A 19171-nucleotide genomic window follows, 5' to 3' on the forward strand; every position below is an offset into this window, starting at 1 on the left:
GGTTCTCAACCTTCCTTATGCCGTGACCTTTTAATACAGTTCCTCATGTTGTGACCATAAAAATATTCTTATAGTCGTAATCCTTTTGTCTGGTTTTGCCTGGAGAATATGGCTGCTTTCTCAAGATGCCAGCCCTCCTAGGGATCCCCTGGAATTACAGCTCATGTCAAGACCATAAAGATGAGTTCCCCCCGGAGAATAGGCCTCCTTTCTGAGATGCCAGCCTCCAGGTGAGACCTGGGGATCCCCTGGAATTACAGCTCCTCTGCAGGCCACAGAGAGCAGTTCCCACTGGAGAAAGCAGCAAGCTCCACTGGAGAATAGGGCTCCTTTCTTCAAATACCAACCTCCAGATGGAGCCTGGAGATCCCCTGGAATCACAACTCTGCAGGCCACAGAGGGCAGTTCCCCTGGATAAAAGGGCTGCTTTCTCGGGATACCAGTCTTCAGATGGGGCCTGGCGATCCCCTGGAATTCCAGCTCCTCTCCAGGCAACAGAGAGTAGTTCCCCTGGGGGGAAAAGGCTGCTTTCTCGGGATTTCAGCCTCCAGGTGGGTCCTGGGGATCCCCTGGAATCACAGTTCCTCTGCAGGCCACAGAGAGCAGTTCCATTGGAGAAAGCAGCTGCTTCAAAGGGGAGGGGGACTGTATGGAATCGCCCCCCACTGAATCCCCTGTCCTCCCCAGGCCCCATGAGGCATTAATGTAAGTTCCTCCCAAACAGCTTTAGCTGTAGACTTGTGTAACACTCTTAAAACATCTCTCTCAGTTAAGCTCTTTAATATCAAATCTCTGGCCCTTTGGTCCTGGGTATCCCACGTCTTATGGTCAGCCTGATCCACATCTCCTGGCCGAGGGGTCTGGAGTGCATTGCATATTCCAGCTTCAAGCAGACGTGTCTTTATTTGTTCCTTCCAGATGATGTGTTCTTCATAAGCCTATCTATCAAGTGGCCATGTTGTCGGCTGCTCCTGCTGAAAGCCTCAAATGATTCTCCTACCTTAAACAGTGATGTGCTTAATCTGGGCAACCATAACCCCTGTTAGAAGAGTAAATAAGGCAGTGAGGTCACACACCCTGATTAGGTGTAGGTAAATGTTTATTCAGGAATTACCAAGCTTGATAGTGCAAAGGAGAGACGGAGATAGGAGCTGACTACAATCCTAAGAGAGAGAGAGAGAGACAAGAAATAGGAAATTTCAGCTGACTTCAGTTTTGTTTCCCATTATTTCAAGCTAGAATTCTTCAATGCCAGGATTAAAAACTAAATCGAATACTTTGGAATGAAACTCTGGGATTCAAAATGCTGCTGAGGCACATTAAGGGCTCATGCTCCCCTTTGGAAGGTTGGGGGTTGGGGGGGGGCTATCCCAAATGGTCTTTGAAATTCACCTTCAGAAATGACCTGTCATATTCTTTAAGGATGAGCGTAGAACACGGGCAGCTATTCAAGAAAAATACCTGGTCCCCTTTACCTTGTTCTCTTTGGGTTCTGGTCTGCATCCTTTAACAAAACACACCCCATCAAGTGATCTTAAAAGGTTCACTGAACTTTTCTGTTTCCAGTTTTTGCAGGCCGTTGGCTAATGTCTTTTTGGACAGGGACTGCCAAAATCCATGAACTGTACACAGCAGCTTGTGGGCTCTATGTCTGCTGGTTGACCATTCGGGCCGTGACGGTACTCGTTGCTTGGATGCCACAAGGCCGTCAAGTAATTTTTCAGAAAGTTAAAGAATGGTCCCTCATGGTAAGTTCCTGGGGAAACTGTGCTGCCAAAATTTGAGAAAAACCTTTGCCTGACAAAGAACATGACTCTGGTGTTTTGTTCCTGTGGCAGAAGGAAAGAATTCATCAGAGCAATTAAAAAGAAAAATTTCCCCATGGTCTGGAAATATTCTCCAGATGTAGACAAGAAAGTAGGAAAGGAAGGAAAGACAAGAGCTAGTAATTAATTTTTGGAGGGGGAGGGGGTTTGAACCTGTTTGGGACTTGTGTCTTTGAAGAACTAATCCAGAAATGTGGAACCTGGCAGAAGGTACTTAATGTTGAACTCGCTCAACAAATGCGTGGAAGCACACCCGCTGCACGTCCCCGGACAAAGCCCTGCCATGGAGAACATGCTCCTTTTCTTAACTCTAGCAAGCTTTTGCTCCAGTGAAGCTTTAATTGGATGAGAAGGGTGTTTTCTCCTGCTTGAGAGTTTGGCGTCCCTTGACTCCTTTGAGCTGGCTCCCCTGCTTGCAAAAAAGGGCCTGTTTGGGGATCTGTCTGGATCTGTCTAGCAATATGTTTATGTCCCTCACTTTTTTAAAATAATGTAGACACAAAGAATTGCCCATTGTGTCAGTATGAAGAATTTAAACTTCCTCTCCCCCTCCCCCGCTTTAGATCATGAAGACGTTGATAGTTGCGATATTGCTGGCCGGCGTCGTTCCACTTTTACTTGGACTTCTCTTTGAGCTGGTTATCGTTGCTCCTCTGAGGGTTCCCTTGGATCAGACACCTCTGTTCTACCCCTGGCAGGTCAGCTCCATACTTCTGTTCTTCATTGATGGGGGGGCATTAGCCTTCCAAGCCACAGAGCAGTGGCCCGGAGTAGGTTCAACTAATCTGCGTCCTGTGGACATCCTTGAAATTGAAGCCAAACTGGATCAATATAGGGCTGGGAGTATGTAAATACTGATTCACTGTGTGATGTTAAGACTTGTAATTAATATAAACTTCTTAATCTTAAGAATTGTAATTAACAGTCTTCTCCAAGGTGATTCAGGATACTTGAATTATTAAATGAACTGTTGTCTTCAAGAACACAACGGGCACTAGAGCTTGGCAGTGGGAAGAGGAAGGGGAGGAGTTGTAAAGTCTGTAAGGGCATGGGGTTGAATGTGTGTGTTGTGTGGGAGGTTGTGGTGGCAAATGAGGGCATGGGTGTGGAGATATGGGTGTCAAGAACCTGTGGTGTGGAATGTTTGTTGTGTGTGGGAGAGGACAGACCTTTGGGAATTGTGGCACAGTGGTTACAGATGAGCTTTCCAGAGCCATGTCCTCAGATATGTGAAGGGAAAATCAGACTGGAGACTCTTCTTAGGGGAAGATTACATGGCAACCAATTCCCCCCAGTTCTGCGTCAGTTCTGCGTCATTCCCACGCCTGACGTGGGAATCGGTCGAGAACGTGGCCATCTGGGCGGTGTACCGTTCACCCACTGCCCCGCCCGATGCCCTGCTGGGCCTGCTGGAGGCGGCGGCCGCCTGGACATTGCAGTTCCCCAAATTATTAATTTGGGGGGACTTTAATGTCCATGCGGATTCGTCGGCTCCAGGACTTGGCCTGGACCTGGTGTCGGCCATGGCGACACTGGGGTTCTCGCAATTTGTTGCTGGTCCCACTCATCAGGCTGGCCACACCCTGGATCTGATCTTTGGTGCTGGTGTTGAGATCGATCTGGTGGCTAACAACATCGTTCCGTGGTCTGACCACCATACCCTGAAGGCTCGCCTACGGATGCCACCCCTCCCCTGTTTGGGTGACGGACGCATTTTAGTCCGCCCACGGAGACTTATGGAATCCGAAGGATTCCTGAATGCTCTGCGGGACCCGATGCCCTCCAGTGTCTCGTTGGAGGCCTTGGTGGAGGACTGGCAGTCCCGCCTGTTGGCCGCCATTGACGAGATAGCTCCTGAGCGCCCTCTCCGCCCTCGCCTCAAGCAGGCCCCGTGGTTTACCGCGGAGCTTCGGGAGAGGAAGAGGGAGGTGAGACGGCTAGAGCGAGTGTGGCGGAAGACCCGCGACGAAGCTACAAGAACATCTCATCGCACGCTTATGAGGGCGTATGAGATGGCGGTGAAAGCGGCAAAGTGTGACTACTTTGCTGCGGAAATCGCGTCCGCTAGCTCTCACCCAGCCCAATTATTTAGGATAGTTCGGACCCTTACTGCCCTCGAAGGAGGGCATCAAAATAGTAGTCAATTGGAACTAGGCTGCGAGGCTTTTGCGAGCTATTTTGCGGATAAGATCTTGTTGCTCCGTCGTGACCTTACTGCCACAGTTGATACAGTTCGTGAACTAGAAGCTCCGTGGCCGTTACGGGGGATCAGGTTTGATGGCTTCAGGCGGCTCTCTTTATCCGAAGTGGACAAATTGCTAGGGTCGGTGAGGGCGACCACTTGCCCCCTTGATCCCTGTCCGTCGTGGTTGCTTAAGATCAGCGACCCACGGATAGGTGTTCCCCTGAGGCAGATTATAAACCTCTCCCTTACATCGGGAGAATTCCCTCAGCGGCTCAAGGAGGCAGTGGTTCGCCCTCTTCTGAAAAAACCATCGCTGAATCCGCGGGACCCCGCCAGCTACCGCCCGGTATCGCATCTTGCATTCCTGGGCAAGGTGGTTGAGAGGGCCGCCGCGGACCAGCTCCTAGCATTTTTGGAGGAAACTTCGGCCCTTGATCCATACCAGTCTGGCTTCCGTCCTGGCCATGGGGTGGAGACTGTGCTGGTCGCCCTGACAGATGATCTCCGGCGCCAGCTGGACCGGGGCGGATCGGCCATTCTCGTGCTATTAGACCTGTCAGCCGCATTTGATGTGGTTGACCACGAGCTCTTGGTTCACCGCCTCGCTGATACTGGGATTGGAAGGGTGGCTCTTAAATGGCTATCCTCCTTTCTAGAGAACAGATCACAGAGGGTCGCTGTGGGGGAGGAGTTATCCGACTCCTTTGCACTCCCATGTGGGGTGCCACAGGGAGCGGTGCTCTCCCCCACGTTATTTAACATCTATATGCGTCCCCTGGCTCAGCTGGTACGGAGTTATGGGCTTGGGTGTCACCAGTACGCTGATGATACCCAGCTCTATCTCTTGATGGATGGCCGGCCAGATCTCCCCCCAGAAAAATTCGCCAGTTGTTTGGAAGCAGTGGCTGGATGGATCAGGAAGAGCCGCCTGAGACTCAACCCCTCTAAGACGGAGGTCCTTTGGCTAGGCCGAAGGGAGCAGGAACAGGAAGCGCGTCTTCCCTGCCTGGACGGGGTACAATTGTCATCTGTGCCCCAAGCCAGGAATTTGGGAGTGATTCTGGATGCCTCACTTTCCATGGAGGCCCAGATCACTAAGGTAGCCCGGACGGCGTTTCTCCCTCTACGCCAAGCTCGGCTACTAGCGCCCTACCTGCCCCCGGAACACCTGGCCACTGTGATCCATGCAACGGTTACTTCTAGATTAGACTTCTGTAACTCGCTCTACGTGGGCCTACCCTTGTCTCTAACCCGGAAGTTACAGCTGGTACAGAATGCAGCTGCACGGGTCCTCACTAAATCATCTTGGAGGTCCCATGTTCAGCCTCTGCTGAAGCAGCTGCACTGGTTGCCAGTTTGTTTCCAGATCAGGTTCAAGGTTTTGGTATTAACCTTTAAGACTATACGCGGCTTGGGTCCTGCATACTTGAGGGACCGCCTATCTCCTTATGCCCCCCGCAGGGCACTTCGCTCTGCGGGTAAGAATCTGCTGATGATCCCAGGACCCCGGGAGGCACGCCTGGCCTCGACAAGGGCCAGGGCCTTTTCGGTCCTGGCCCCTACCTGGTGGAATGAGCTCCCTGAAGAGCTGCGGGCCCTGTCGGAGCTCTCTGAGTTCCGCAGAGCCTGCAAAACGGAGCTCTTCCGCCAGGTGTTTGTCTAAGGCCGGGTGATGGCCCGGGGCTAAGATCGGACCCCTCTCCCCGGAGGGGGGAGGCCAGTACTAAACTGACCTGGTTCCCCAGAGTGTTCCATCCTATGCCCAATTATCCATCCGTTCCCTTCTGCTCATCCAGTGGGCCTGTACGGGAATAGTTTTAATCGCCATCATTGTGACTTAGTCATTGTTTTAATGGGGTTTTAATGGGGAATTTTAATGGTTAATATATTGTATCTGTATTAAAATGTTGTGAACCGCCACGAGCCGGTTTCCGAGAGCGGCGGTCATACAAATCAAATAAATAATAATAATAATAATAATTTCCCTTCTTGTGTGAATTAGGCCACAGACTATGAAATGCCCCTCTGTCCTAATACACATGGGGTAGTCACAGTACACAGGTGTCCGCCCTGTTCCTTCTTTTCCAGTTTTTCACTGTTGGTAAAATGTTATGTGCCCACATGTTTCTTTCATGGTTGCTCCTTAGAAGAAGAGCTGGATTTTTGTACCCTGCTATTTACTACCCAAAGGAGTCTAAAAGCGGTTTGCAAACACCTTTTCCATTTGTCTCCCCTCAATAGTCAACCTGTGAGGTATGTGGGGCTGTGAGAGGTCTGAGAGAACTGGGAATGGGCCGCAGTGACCCAGCAGGCCTCAGGTGTCTCAAAGCATTTTCCAATTGTCTTCCCTTTCTCTCCCCATAGCAGACTCCACATGAGGGAGGTGGGGTAGCGAGCCTCACAGGGAAGCTGGCAACCCTAAGAGGAAGACTCTCTGTGCACAGCAGTCTTGACCTTAGTAAGGTTTTTTTATACTGTTTTTTATTTGCCAGGCCAAGGTTATTTGCCAGGCCAATAAGTCATTTCAGTTACTATGTGTCTCCAGCCATTTACTTGTTCACTATTTACAGTTTCAGGCTGTAAATATTTATTTAGATCTTCCTGCACTTTCCAGACTCACAGGACTGATGCTGGTCTGCCTATCTGTTCCCCAGAATACAAACAGTTGCTGGTAAGGGCTGGCCATAGTCCATAGCCCAGGAGGGACACACCTGCACCACTCCCTCTCAACTGGAGGCAAAAATGGCTCCTTTGAAGGCTGGACTCTGAGGCATTGTATGATTTTGAAGTCCCTCCTCCAAACCTGCAGGAATATTTCCAACCCAAGGAATATTCCAATCCAAGGAATATTTCGAAAATTAAAGATGTTTCAGAAAGGCTGCCCAAACTCCTCAAATCTACGGATCGCTACCCATTTGTGATGGTCCATGTGGGGACGAATGACATGTCCCTGAATACCATCGCTCCTATTAAAAAAGACTATCAAGATCTGGGGAGGAAGCTCAAGCAAATGGGGGCACAAGTGGTATTCTCTTCAATCTTGCCTGTCAAGGGAAGAGGAATGCGTCGGGAGAGGAAGATAATGGAGGTGAATCACTGGCTGCGTAGTTGGTGCCGGCAGGAGAGATTTGGTTTCTGGGACCATGGGATAGGCTTTCTTGAGGAAGGCCTACTAGCACCTGATGGACTGCACTTATCAAAACTGGGGAAGAATGTGTTTGGCAGGAACCTGGGGAGATTCATCAGGAGAGCTTTAAACTAAAGCCACTAGGGGAAGGAGACGATCAACATAGGGAGTGTATGGAAGGAAAACTATCGGAGGCAGCCCAACCGGCAAGGCCAGCTCATAGGGAACCAAAAGTAAAAGGATTCAGATGTCTTTATACTAACGCCCGAAGCATGGGCAATAAAAAGGAAGAGCTGGAACTTCTCATGCTGATGGAAAGGTATGATCTAGTAGGCATCACAGAAACTTGGTGGAATGATTCTCATGACTGGAATGTAATGGTGGATGGATATGAACTGTTCAGAAAAAACAGAATAGATCGAAGAGGTGGAGGAGTGGCACTGTATGTGAGGAAAGGGCTTACCTGTCAGGAAATTCTAGTGAAGGAGAGCATATCTACAGTGGAAAGCATCTGGGTGAAAATAAGCGAGGGGAAAACAAACAGTGTGGTGGTTGGTGTCTGCTACCGACCGCCTGACCAACGAGAGGATGTGGATGCTGCACTTTGTGAGCAGCTTGAGAAAATATCCAAACGGCAGGACCTTGTCATCATGGGTGACTTCAATTTCCCAGATGTGTGCTGGGAAACAAACTCTGCGAAGCGTCCTCAGTCATGCAAGTTTCTGACCTGCCTGGCTGACAATTTCATTTATCAAATGGTAGATGAACCCACAAGAGGTTCAGCCATACTGGACTTAATACTGACCAACAGGCAAGAGTTGGTGGATGAGGTGAAGGAGGTGGGGACCCTAGGGGGAAGTGACCATGTCCTCATAGAATTCCTTTTGAGATGGGGAGCCAAGGAAGCTTGTAGCCAGACGCGGATGTTGGATTTTCGTAGGGCAAACTTTAATAAACTCAGAGACATGATGAGTGTCATACCATGGACGAGAATGCTGGAAGGGAAGGGAGCATGTGAAGGGTGGGCGCTACTCAAACAAGAGCTATTGCATGCTCAATCAATGACTATTCCAGAAATACGAAAACACTGCAGGAGCTCTAAGAAGCCTATTTGGATGAACAGAGAACTTCAAGAGGAACTAAGAAAGAAAAGGAAAATGTTCAGGAAATGGAGGGAAGGACAGAGCTCTAAAGAAGAGTACCTACAGGTTACTAGGCACTGTAGATCAATCATCAGAAAGGCCAAAGCTGAGAGTGAGCTAAGATTGGCCAGGGAAGCCCATTGTAACAAGAAAAGATTTTTCAGTTACGTGAGGAGCAAACGTAAAGTAAAGGAGGCAATAGGCCCGCTGTTGGGTGCGGATGGACAAACTCTAACGAAAGATGCAGAGAAAGCAGAAAGGCTTAGTGCCTATTTTACATCTGTTTTTTCCCACAGGTCTAAGTGTTTAGGCACATCTAGAGATGGCTGTAGCCAAAGGATAATGTCTGGGTGGCAGGTTAACATGGATAGAGAGGTGGTCGAGAGGCATTTAGCTGCACTGGATGAGTTCAAATCCCCTGGTCCAGATGAAATGCACCCGAGAGTACTCAAAGAACTTTCCAGAGAACTTGCACAGCCCTTGTCCATCATCTTCGGAACCTCTTTAAGGACTGGAGATGTCCCGGAGGACTGGAAAAGAGCAAACGTTATTCCAATCTTCAAAAAAGGGAGGAAGGATGACCCGGGAAACTACAGACCAGTGAGTCTGACCTCTGTTGTGGGGAAGATAATGGAGCAGATATTAAAGGGAGCGATCTGCAAACATCTGGAGGACAATTTGGTGATCCAAGGAAGTCAGCATGGATTTGTCTCCAACAGGTCCTGCCAGACCAACCTAGTTTCCTTTTTTGACCAAGTAACAGGTTTGCTGGATCGGGGAAATTTGGTTGATGTCATTTACTTGGATTTTAGTAAAGCTTTTGACAAGGTTCCCCATGATGTTCTGATGGATAAGTTGAAGGACTGCAATCTGGATTTTCAGATCGTTAGGTGGATAGGGAATTGGTTAGAGAACCGCACTCAAAGAGTTGTTGTCAATGGTGTTTCATCAGACTGGAGAGAGGTGAGTAGCGGGGTACCTCAGGGTTCGGTGCTCAGCCCGGTACTTTTTAACATATTTATTAATGATCTAGATGAGGGGGTGGAGGGACTACTCATCAAGTTTGCAGATGACACCAAATTGGGAGGACTGGCAAATACTCCGGAAGATAGAGACAGAGTTCAACGAGATCTGAACACAATGGAAAAATGGGCAAATGAGAACAAGATGCAATTTAATAAAGATAAGTGTAAAGTTCTGCATCTGGGTCAGAAAAATGAAAAGCATGCCTACTGGATGGGGGATACGCTTCTAGGTAGCACTGTGTGTGAACGAGACCTTGGGGTACTTGTGGATTGTAAACTAAACATGAGCAGGCAGTGTGATGCAGCGGTAAAAAAGGCAAATGCCATTTTGGGCTGTATCAACAGAGGCATCACATCAAAATCACAAGATGTCATAGTCCCATTGTATACGGCACTGGTCAGACCACACCTGGAGTACTGTGTGCAGTTCTGGAGGCCTCACTTCAAGAAGGACATCGATAAAATTGAAAGGGTACAGAGGAGAGTGACAAAGATGATCTGGGGCCAAGGGACCAAGCCCTATGAAGATAGGTTGAGGGACTTGGGAATGTTCAGCCTGGAGAAAAGGAGGTTGAGAGGGGACATGATAGCCCTCTTTAAGTATTTGAAAGGTTGTCACTTGGAGGAGGGCAGGATGCTGTTTCTGCTGGCTGCAGAGGAGAGGACACGCAGTAATGGGTTTAAACTTCAAGTACAACGATATAGGCTAGATATCAGGAAAAAGTTTTTCTCAGTCAGAGTCGTTCAGCAGTGGAATAGGCTGCCTAAGGAGGTGGTGAGTGCCCCCTCACTGGAAGTCTTCAAGCAAAGGTTGGATACACACTTTTCTTGGATGCTTTAGGATGCTTTGGGCTGATCCTGCGTTGAGCAGGGGGTTGGACTAGATGGCCTGTATGGCCCCTTCCAACTCTATGATTCTATGATTCTATGATTCTATGAACCCAGGGGTAGCTAACTTACAGGTGTGGCCTGAAGAGCTCCTGGAATTACAGCTCACTTGCAGAGTATAAAGATCAGCTCCCCAGGCAGAAAGGGCTACTTTGGACAGAGTTGTGGTAGAGAAGAAGCATTTAAGGCTTCCCACACAGGTTGTTGTTTAATTGAAAGCCTACTGCACAGGGTTGTTGTGCAGATGAAACAGGAGACAAAAGAGCCAGTTTCTTCTGCAGAATAACGCTGTGCAGTGGCCTCAATTTTGCAGAGAGTTTCAAAGAAGAAAGACATATAGCTCGGCTATGTCTAACCCCCGGGCATTGCAGTATTTTAAGTGAGAAGGGGCATTTCTGTGGCCTCCCTGTCAACTGTTTGGCAGAAGGGGAAAGTTCCCCCCCCCCTCAAAAGGAATGCCCTCAGGCTCCCCTGCTTTGCTCTAGGAGAGGTCTCCCTCCCCTCAGTCAGAGGCTGTCAGAGGCTCCTTCACAGCAGGCCTGAAGGGAGGGAGCGCACTCACTAGCCTCCTGCCAGTTCTGTCAGGGTTCTGAGGCAATTTGCAGTTGGACTTGACAGGGATGCGCCCTCTTCAGAACTTGGTGGGGACCTGGTGTCATCCATGGCGACACTAGGGCTCTCGCAATTTGTTACCAGGCCCACTTATCACACCGGCCACACGCTTGACTTGATTTTCGGTGCCGGGATAGAGGTGGTTCTGGAGCCAGCTTTGGCTGTGCCATGGTCAGACCACTGTGCCCAGTTGGTTTCCGGAATGCTCTGCGGGACACAATGCCTCCCAGCAACTTCCTGGCGGCCTTGGTGGGGGACTGGCAGTCCCGTCTAACGGCCACTAAAGATGAGATCGCCCCTAAATGTCCTCTCTGCCCTCGACTCAAACGGGCCCCCTGGTACACGGGGAAGCTCCGGGAGAAGAAGAGGGAAGTGAGATGACTGGAGCGAGTGTGGCGGAAGACTCATGACGAAACTGCAAGAACATCTTATTGCATGCTTATGAGGGCGTATGAGATGGCGGTGAAAGTGGCCAAGCGGGAGTTCTTCACCACAGAAATCGCGTCCGCAAGCTCTCGCCCGGCCCAGTTATTTAGGGTAGTTCGATCCCTTACCATCTTTCAGGGGCGCCAAAATATTAGTCAATTGGAACTCGGCTGTGAGGTATTAGCGAGCTTTTTTGCGGATAAAGTCTTGTCGCTTCACTGTGACCTTCCGGCCACAATTAATACAGTAAATGAACTGGAGGCCTGTTGGCCGCCTTTGTTAGCGAGGTTTGATGGCTTCAGACGGCTCTCTTCTTCCGAAGTGGACAAGTTGCTGGGGTCGGTCAGGGCGACCACCTTCCCCCTCGATCCCTGTCCCTCTTGGCTTATCAACTTCTCCCTGAGTTCCAGGGAGTTCCCTGAGCGGCTGAAGGAGGCGGTGGTTCGCCCTCTCCTGAAAAAAACGTCGCTGGACCCGCAAGACCCTGCCAACTACTCCCCGGTGTCACACTTAGCGTTCCTGGGTAAGGTGGTGGAAAGGGCTGCGGCGGACCAGCTCCTAGCTTTCTTGAAAGAAACTTCGGCACTCGACCCATATCAGTCTGGCTTCCGTCCTGGCCATGGGGTTGAGACGGTGTTGGTCACCCTGCTGGACGATCTCCGTCGCCAGCTGGATAGAGGCAGATCAGCCATGCTGGTCCTTTTGGATCTGTTGGCTGCCTTTGACATCGTGGACCATGAGTTATTGGTCCACCGCCTCGCCGGCACAGGGATACAGAACACAGCCTTGCGCTGGATACACTCCTTCCTCCAGAACCGGACCCAGAGGGTTGCGGTGGGGGATGAGTTTACCTTGATTTCAGTAAGGGCAGAGTGGTCTCAACATGGAGCAGCATCCACTCCTACCCCTGCAGCGGCAAAGATCAGGTCTAGGGTCTGGCCTGCTTGATGCGCAGAACTGACAACAAATTGCAAACGCCTCCGTTCTCATCCCCCTTGGCAGCCCTGCTGACCTCCTCACCCTGCGATGGTCAGGAGCAGACTGGCAGCCATGTCTCCAGATTGCCCCTGGCTGGGCTGACTGGATGGAACTCTGGTCTGTCCTGGTGAGGACCCAGTCAGAAGGTGCTCTGCGCCTTCCGATTGGCCCCTCCGCTTGTCAGTCCGGAGCCAAGAGGCCAATCCGGGAGTTTTGAACCCGGACTCAGCCCACCCCAACACCAGTTACTGTTTTATTAAGAGGGACAGATTGGTCCTGTTTCTAGTAGCTGAAAATGAAGTACATTGTGATTACTCTTGAAGAGTCTGTAAACTTCAAAGTTGTATTTTTTTCCTCCAATACTTATTTGCCTGGATGTGGGGGAGTGGGGGTGCTAAGTGTCTGCCTCACAAAGCTTCATTTTTTTAAAAAGTACTATTAGTACCTGTTCTGAAACAGTTACATATTCAAAATCTTACAAAACAAAATTATAAAATGGCTTCAGTTTGATTAATAACAGATGTCTGTAAGGCGTCATAATAACAGGACAGTTACCTTTCTGTAATATGGAAAGCTTTATCATTATATAAATCTCTTTAACCATATCTGACCATCCCTGGTATCTCGCGCCTTATTCAGCTTCCAATACTGGGCAAAAGCAAGTTGTACATGTCCCATCCAGTCTCCAGTGGCCAGGACTTTGCAGTTGGTGGTGGGGAAGCCCACACAACCCTTGGCTCATAATTTACCCTCCCGGAGCAAACCAGGGAAACAGCTGAGGCCCACAAGAGAAATGACAGTGTCTCAAGGGGCGGGGTACCAGCAGAGCACTGACCCCCACACCCTCCACCTCTGCCTGCTGAGCCAGGCTGGGACTGCATGCCAAAGGGAGCAAGGAACAGAGCAGCAGAGAAGGTCGGCAAACTCATCTAGTGGGAGATGCTGAGCCAGGAGAGCAACATGCAGCTTTCCCTGGACCTGAGGTAGTTCCCAGGTCCTAAAAGCCTTCCCTGCTGCCAGGCCCCACGCCCCGAGAACTCAACAGGCCTTCTGGCTCCTCCCACTCCCCGTTGCAGGCCCGCACTTCCTGCCAGCTCCCAGTCTCTTGCCACCACACCTGACTCTGCCCCCCATGGCAGATGGGGGAGTTGCACCTGGGTCTCCTAGAACTTAGTCTGACATTCTTAGCTGCACTAGTTCCTTATCCTTTACATCCTACACTGTGTGGTACATAGATTGCATTGTATATTGTTGTGATCCCCTTAAAGGATCACTGCCTTGATGTGGCGAAGGGGCTTGCGTAGCTCAGTAAAACTATGAGCTATGCCGTGCAGGACCACCCAAGATGGACAGGTCATAGCTGAGAGCTCTGTCAAAAGGTGAACCACTGGAGAAGGAAATGGCAAACCACTCCAGTACCTTTGCCATGAAAAAAATTATTATTTTTCAATAGAAGAAAACAATAGAATAGGGAGGACCAGAGAACATTTCATGCAAAGATGGGTATGATAAAGGACCAAAAAGGTAAGGACCTAACAGAAGCAGAAGAGATTTTTTAAAAGGTGTCAAAATTATACAGAAGAACTATACAAGAGTGAGCTTAATATCCCTGATAACCATGATGGGGTAGTCACTGACCTGGAGCCAGACATCCTGGAATGTGAAGTCAAATGGGCCTTAGGAAGTCTGAGCAACAATAAAGCTAATGGAGGTGACAGCGTTCCAGTTGAACTCTTCAAAATCTTAAAAGACGATGCAGTAAAAGTACAACACTCAATATGCCAGCAAATTTGGAAAACTCATCAGTGGCCATAGGATTGGAAAAGGTCAGTTTACATTCCAATCCCAAAGAAGGGCAACGCCAAAGAATGTTCAAACTACCACACCATTGCACTAATTTCTCATGCTAGCAAAGTTAAGCTCAAAGTCCTACAAGCTAGGCTCCAGCAATATGTGCACCAAGAACTTCCAGAAGTACAAAAAGTTGGCTTGAAACTCAACATCAAGAAAACAAAGATCATGGCATCCGGCCCTCTCAATTCCTGGCAAATAGATGGGGAAGAAATGGAGATAGTGACAGATTTTATTTTCCTGGGCTCCAAGATCATTGCAGATGGGGACTGCAGCAAATAAATTAAAAGACACTTGCTCCTGGGGAGGAAAGCTATGGCAAATCTAGACAGCATCCTAAAAAGCAGAGACATCACCCTGCCAACAAAAGTGTGTCTAGTCAAGGCTATGGTATTCCCAGTTGCAATGTATGGCTGCGAAAGTTGGACCATAAGGAAGGCTGAACGTCAAAGAATTGAGGCTTTTGAACTCTGGTGCTGGAGAAGACACTTGCGAGTCCCTTGGACTGCAAGGCGAACAAACCGGTCAGTCCTAGAGGAGATCAGCCCTGACTGCTCCTTAGAAGGCCAGATCCTGAAGATGAAACTCAAATACTTTGGCCACCTCATGAGAAGGAAGGACTCCCTGGAGAAGAGCCTAATGCTGGGAGTGATTGAGGGCAAAAGAAGAAGGGGATGACAGAGAATGAGGTGGCTGGATGGAGTCCCTGAAGCAGTCGGTGCGAGCTTAAATGGACTCCGGGGAATGGTAGAGGACAGGGAGGCCTGGAGGATCATTGTCCAGGGGGGTCGCAATGGGTTGGACACAACTTTGTACCTAACAAGAACAACAATTGTTGTGAACCGGTCTAAACCGTTTGTTTTGAGATAATAGACTGGGGTTATCAACATGGTGACCGTGAGTGCATGGGTCCCTGCCAGCACCTTTCCTGGCACTCCATTTTAGAAAGCAGCCACAACTTCAGATTGGCTATGTAGTTTAAAAAGCATCCTGTTCAACAGATTTCATGGCTGAAATGTTGGAGTGTTACTATTACAATTAGATATATTCCCAGTCCCTGATGTTTTGTGACTACAGCCATTTTGTGATTGTCTCAAAATTCCAAAGGGGCCTGATGGATAAGGGGCTCAGAAAGGTTGGAGACCCCTGATATATAACAATTTGATGACTATCAGTCATCATAACATTTAATGGTTAGATGAGTATTTCTCATCCAAGAATCTGAGGGGAAATTGTTTAACAACCCTGTTTCTCACTATAAAATGCATGAGACACATCTTGTCTTAACTGATACTGATCCATGTCACGATGAAGTCAGAGTCCTGCTGCTACCTAGCAGAATACCTGGTGAGTATCTTCATGTTTATAATCCATGGAGCTGAGCCTGCTAGAGGGGGTGGTTGGGTGTTGCAGTCCCCCCAGTCTGGTAGATGTCACTGTCCACGCAGAGCTGCCACCCTCTGAGATTGGCCCTCCACCCTCTGGAGTGGCCCTCCATGGTGGCACTGGGGCGTTTGCAATTTGTTGTCAGTTCTGCGCGTCAAGCAGGCCAGACCCTAGACCTGATCTTTGCCGCTGCAGGGGCAGGAGTGGATGCTGCTCCATGTTGAGACCACTCTGCCCTGAAAGCCTGGCTCCGTATCCCACCCCCGCCCAGTTTGGGAGTGATGGGAGACAATGACACCCGAAGTGTGTTGTAAAGGGCCGGGGGGGGGGATGAAGCGTCCTTCGTGGCCCACCTCCAATTAGTCGATGGACTACATGTGATCCGCGGAGCACAGGTTGGGGATCGCTAATCTAAATGATAGATAATTGGGCATCAGCTGTGAAGCATTTGCAAGCTTTTTTGCAGATAAAATTACAACACTGCACCAAGACCTTTCTCCAACTATTGATACAGTAAAGGAACTTGGCTGTCTTGGGAGGGAATATTTGATGAGTTGTGTTGACTGAAGCAGCTAGGCTGGTAGCTTCAGTAAGGCTGACTACTTGCCCGCTGTGTCCCTGCCCCTCCGGGCTTCTTAAAATGAGCTTTCAATAGGACAGTTCCCAGAGGGGCTTAAATGGGCAGTGGTCCACCCAGGACTGACAAAACCCGCTGGATCCTGGACAGCCCCCACTCCGTCTCGCACTTGGTGTTTCTCAGGAGGGTGGTTCAGAGGGCCGCTGCAGATCAAACACCAGCATACTAGCCCTGTTGTTTTGGTATCTGTGAAATTGTTCTGACTTTGCTGATCTCTGACCGTAATAAAGGTATGTATGTCGTATTAGCAGCATGCCTAGATGAAACATCAGTCTTCGAACCCTTCCAGCCTGACTCCCAGCCTGGCCACGGGGGGGAAACGGTGCTCATCGCTGTGAGGGCCAAACTCCGGGGCTGTTGGGCCGAAGGGAGTCGGCGCTGCTCGTGTTCCTGGCTCTAACGGCAGCGCTCAGCATACTTGATCACGAACTAGAGCTGGAAAACCTTTAGAACCAATCATCAAACGTTCGGGTTCTGAGCCGCTGGAGCGGACGGCTGGCATTACTAAGGGTCAGCACGGCTTTCTCAAAACCAAGTCTGGCTAGACCAGGGGGATGCTGGGGACAGAGTTTACCTTGATTTCAGTAAGGCTTTGGATAAGGTTCCATAGGAAATTTTTATTAACAAGTTTGTAAAATGCGGTATGGATCCTCTTAGTATTAGGTGAATTGGTAACTGGTTGGCAGATGGCGCTGAAAGGGTGCTTGTAAATGGCTCGTCATCTTCCTGGAGAGGAGTGATGAGTGGAGAGCCTCAGGGATCTCTCCTGGGCTCTGTGTTGTCCAACATATTGATAAATGATTTGGATGAAGGAATAGAGGGGCCCCTTATTAAATTTACAGATGATACTAAAGTGCGCGGGGGAGCAAACAAGCCAGAAGACAGAATAAGGATACAGGATGATCCTGACAAGGTGGAAAACTGGACTCAAATGAATTTCAATAGTGATGAATTTAAAGTTCTTCCTTTAGGTAGAAAAAATCATCTGCATCACTATAAGATGGGCGAGACTTGTCTTGGCAGTATAACATGTGAAAGGGATCTGGGGGTCTTAGTAGATCATACATTGAACATGAGTCAGCAGTGTGTCTCAGAAGCTAAAAAGGTAAATGGGATTTTGGGCTGTATTAAAAGTAGTATAGTGTCTAGATCACGCAAGGTGTTGTTACCACTTCTCTGCTCTAGTAAGACCTGACTTGGAGTACTGTGTTGAGTTTTGGGGACTGTAAGAGAAGAGAGATATAGAGAAACTGGAGCATGTCCAGAGGAGGGCAACAAAGATTGTGAGGGTTTGGAGACCCAAGTTGAATGAGGAAAGTTGAGGGAGCTTGGTCTGTTTAGCCTGGAGAAAAGATGACTAAGAGGTGATAGAATAACCCTCTTCAAATAGTTGAAAGGTTGTCATATAGAAGATGGAGCAGAGTTGTTTTCTGTTGCTCCAGGGTGTTGGACCAGAACCAATGGGTTGAAATTAATATGAAAGAATTTCTGGCTAAACATCCGGAAGAAGTTCCTGACTGTTATAGTGGTTCCTCAGTGGAACAGGCTTCCTTGGGAGGTGGTGGGTTCTCCTTCATTGTAAGTCCTTAAGCAGAGGCTAGATAATCATCTGACAGAAATGCTGATGTTATGAATTTAGGCAGACTGTAAGTGGGTGGGGTGGAAGGGATGTGCCAGTGTTTGTCTATGGTGGCCCTTCCTTGCATACCCAGAGAATTGTTAATCGCTACTGTGAGATGGTGGGTAAATTTTTTCCAGGCCAGGCTGGATTCTGGAGATTTCTGGTGGGCAGGGAAATCACTTGGGCATGAATTTAGGGTCACTGTGGGTGGGCAGGTACTTGTCAGTTCCTGCATTGTGCAGGGGGTTGGACTAGATGGCCCTTGAAATCCCTTCCATAATGATGTGATTCTACCGTCTTGCTGACCACCTCACCAACACCAGAATATGGGGGACAGCCCATGAATAGTTGATTTCCCTTCTCTGGGGTTGCGGACAGTGGGTTGCTCTTGGGGAGATGCAGTCTCATTGATACCACCTCCTATGTGAGGTTCAACAAGGTGCAGTTCTCTCACTGACCTTGTTTCCCAGCTGGTCCAGGGGTTTGGGCTTGAGTGTCCTCAGTATCCCAATGACACCCAGCTCTGTCTCGTGATGGACAGCCACCCAAATACACTTGCAGACACTCTTGCTAGATGTCTGGAAGCAGTGACGGAATGGCTCAAGCAGAGTCACCTGAAACTCAACCCTTCAGTAATGGAGGTTCTGTGGCTAGGTAAGAAAGGACCAAGTGAGGAAGCATGCTTACTCTTCCCGGATGGGGTTCAATTGTCAGCTGCTTCCTCAGCCAGGAATCTGGGCATGATCGTCAATGTCTTTTTTTCCATGGGGGCACAGGAATCAAGAGTTCCATCTTTGCCAAGCACCCTACTTGACCCCGGAACACCTGGCCACAGTCATTCACGCAACAGTCACCTCTAGCCTGGACTTCTGTAACTCACTCAGTGGGCCTGCCCTTATCCTTGCTCCGGAAACTGTAACTGGTCTAGAACGTAGCTGCCAGAGTTCCTTGGAGAGTGCACTTTTGACCAGTGCTCCAACAGCTACACTGGCTCCCAGCTGAATTCTGGGACAAGTTTAAGGTATTGCTAAAACCCACAAGGCTAGCTATGGTCTGGGTCCTATATATCTGAGAGATTGCTCAGGGAGCCAGTTTGGTGTAGTGGTTAGGAGTGTGGACTTCTAATCTGGTGAGCCGGGTTCGACTCTGTGCCCCCCCCCCCCACATGCAACCAGCTGAGTAACCTTGGGCTTGTTTTAGCACTGAGAAAGCTGTTCTGACCAAGTAGTAATCTCAGGACTCTCTCAGCCCCACCTCCCTCACAGGTTGTCTAATGGGGGGAGAGGAAAGGAAAGGAGAATGTAAGCCGCTTTGAGACTCCTTCAGGTAGAGAAAAGCGGCATATAAGAACCAACTGTCTTCTTCCTCCTCCTCTTCCTCTTCCTCCCCCTCTCTCCTCCTGAAGAGCATTATGCTCTGCTAACTCCCAGGGCCAGGATATTTTCCATCCTGACCCCTACCTGCCTG

At 49.3% G+C, this 19171-nt stretch overlaps 1 protein-coding gene across 1 annotated transcript in view; it reads left to right on the forward strand.

Moving 5' to 3' along the window:
- MARCHF6 (membrane associated ring-CH-type finger 6) overlaps positions 1 to 19171 on the forward strand; it is a 110954-nt gene that overhangs the window by 76178 nt on the left and 15605 nt on the right. Inside the window, exons 21-22 of the mRNA XM_077310435.1 lie at positions 1567 to 1748; positions 2390 to 2524. Of these exons, the coding sequence (XP_077166550.1) occupies positions 1567 to 1748; positions 2390 to 2524 (317 nt within the window). The remainder of the gene's footprint in view (positions 1 to 1566; positions 1749 to 2389; positions 2525 to 19171) is intronic.

Source organism: Paroedura picta, chromosome 14 (genome assembly GCF_049243985.1).
Source record: "Paroedura picta isolate Pp20150507F chromosome 14, Ppicta_v3.0, whole genome shotgun sequence".
In the NCBI taxonomy this organism is placed as follows: Eukaryota; Metazoa; Chordata; class Lepidosauria; order Squamata; family Gekkonidae; genus Paroedura; species Paroedura picta.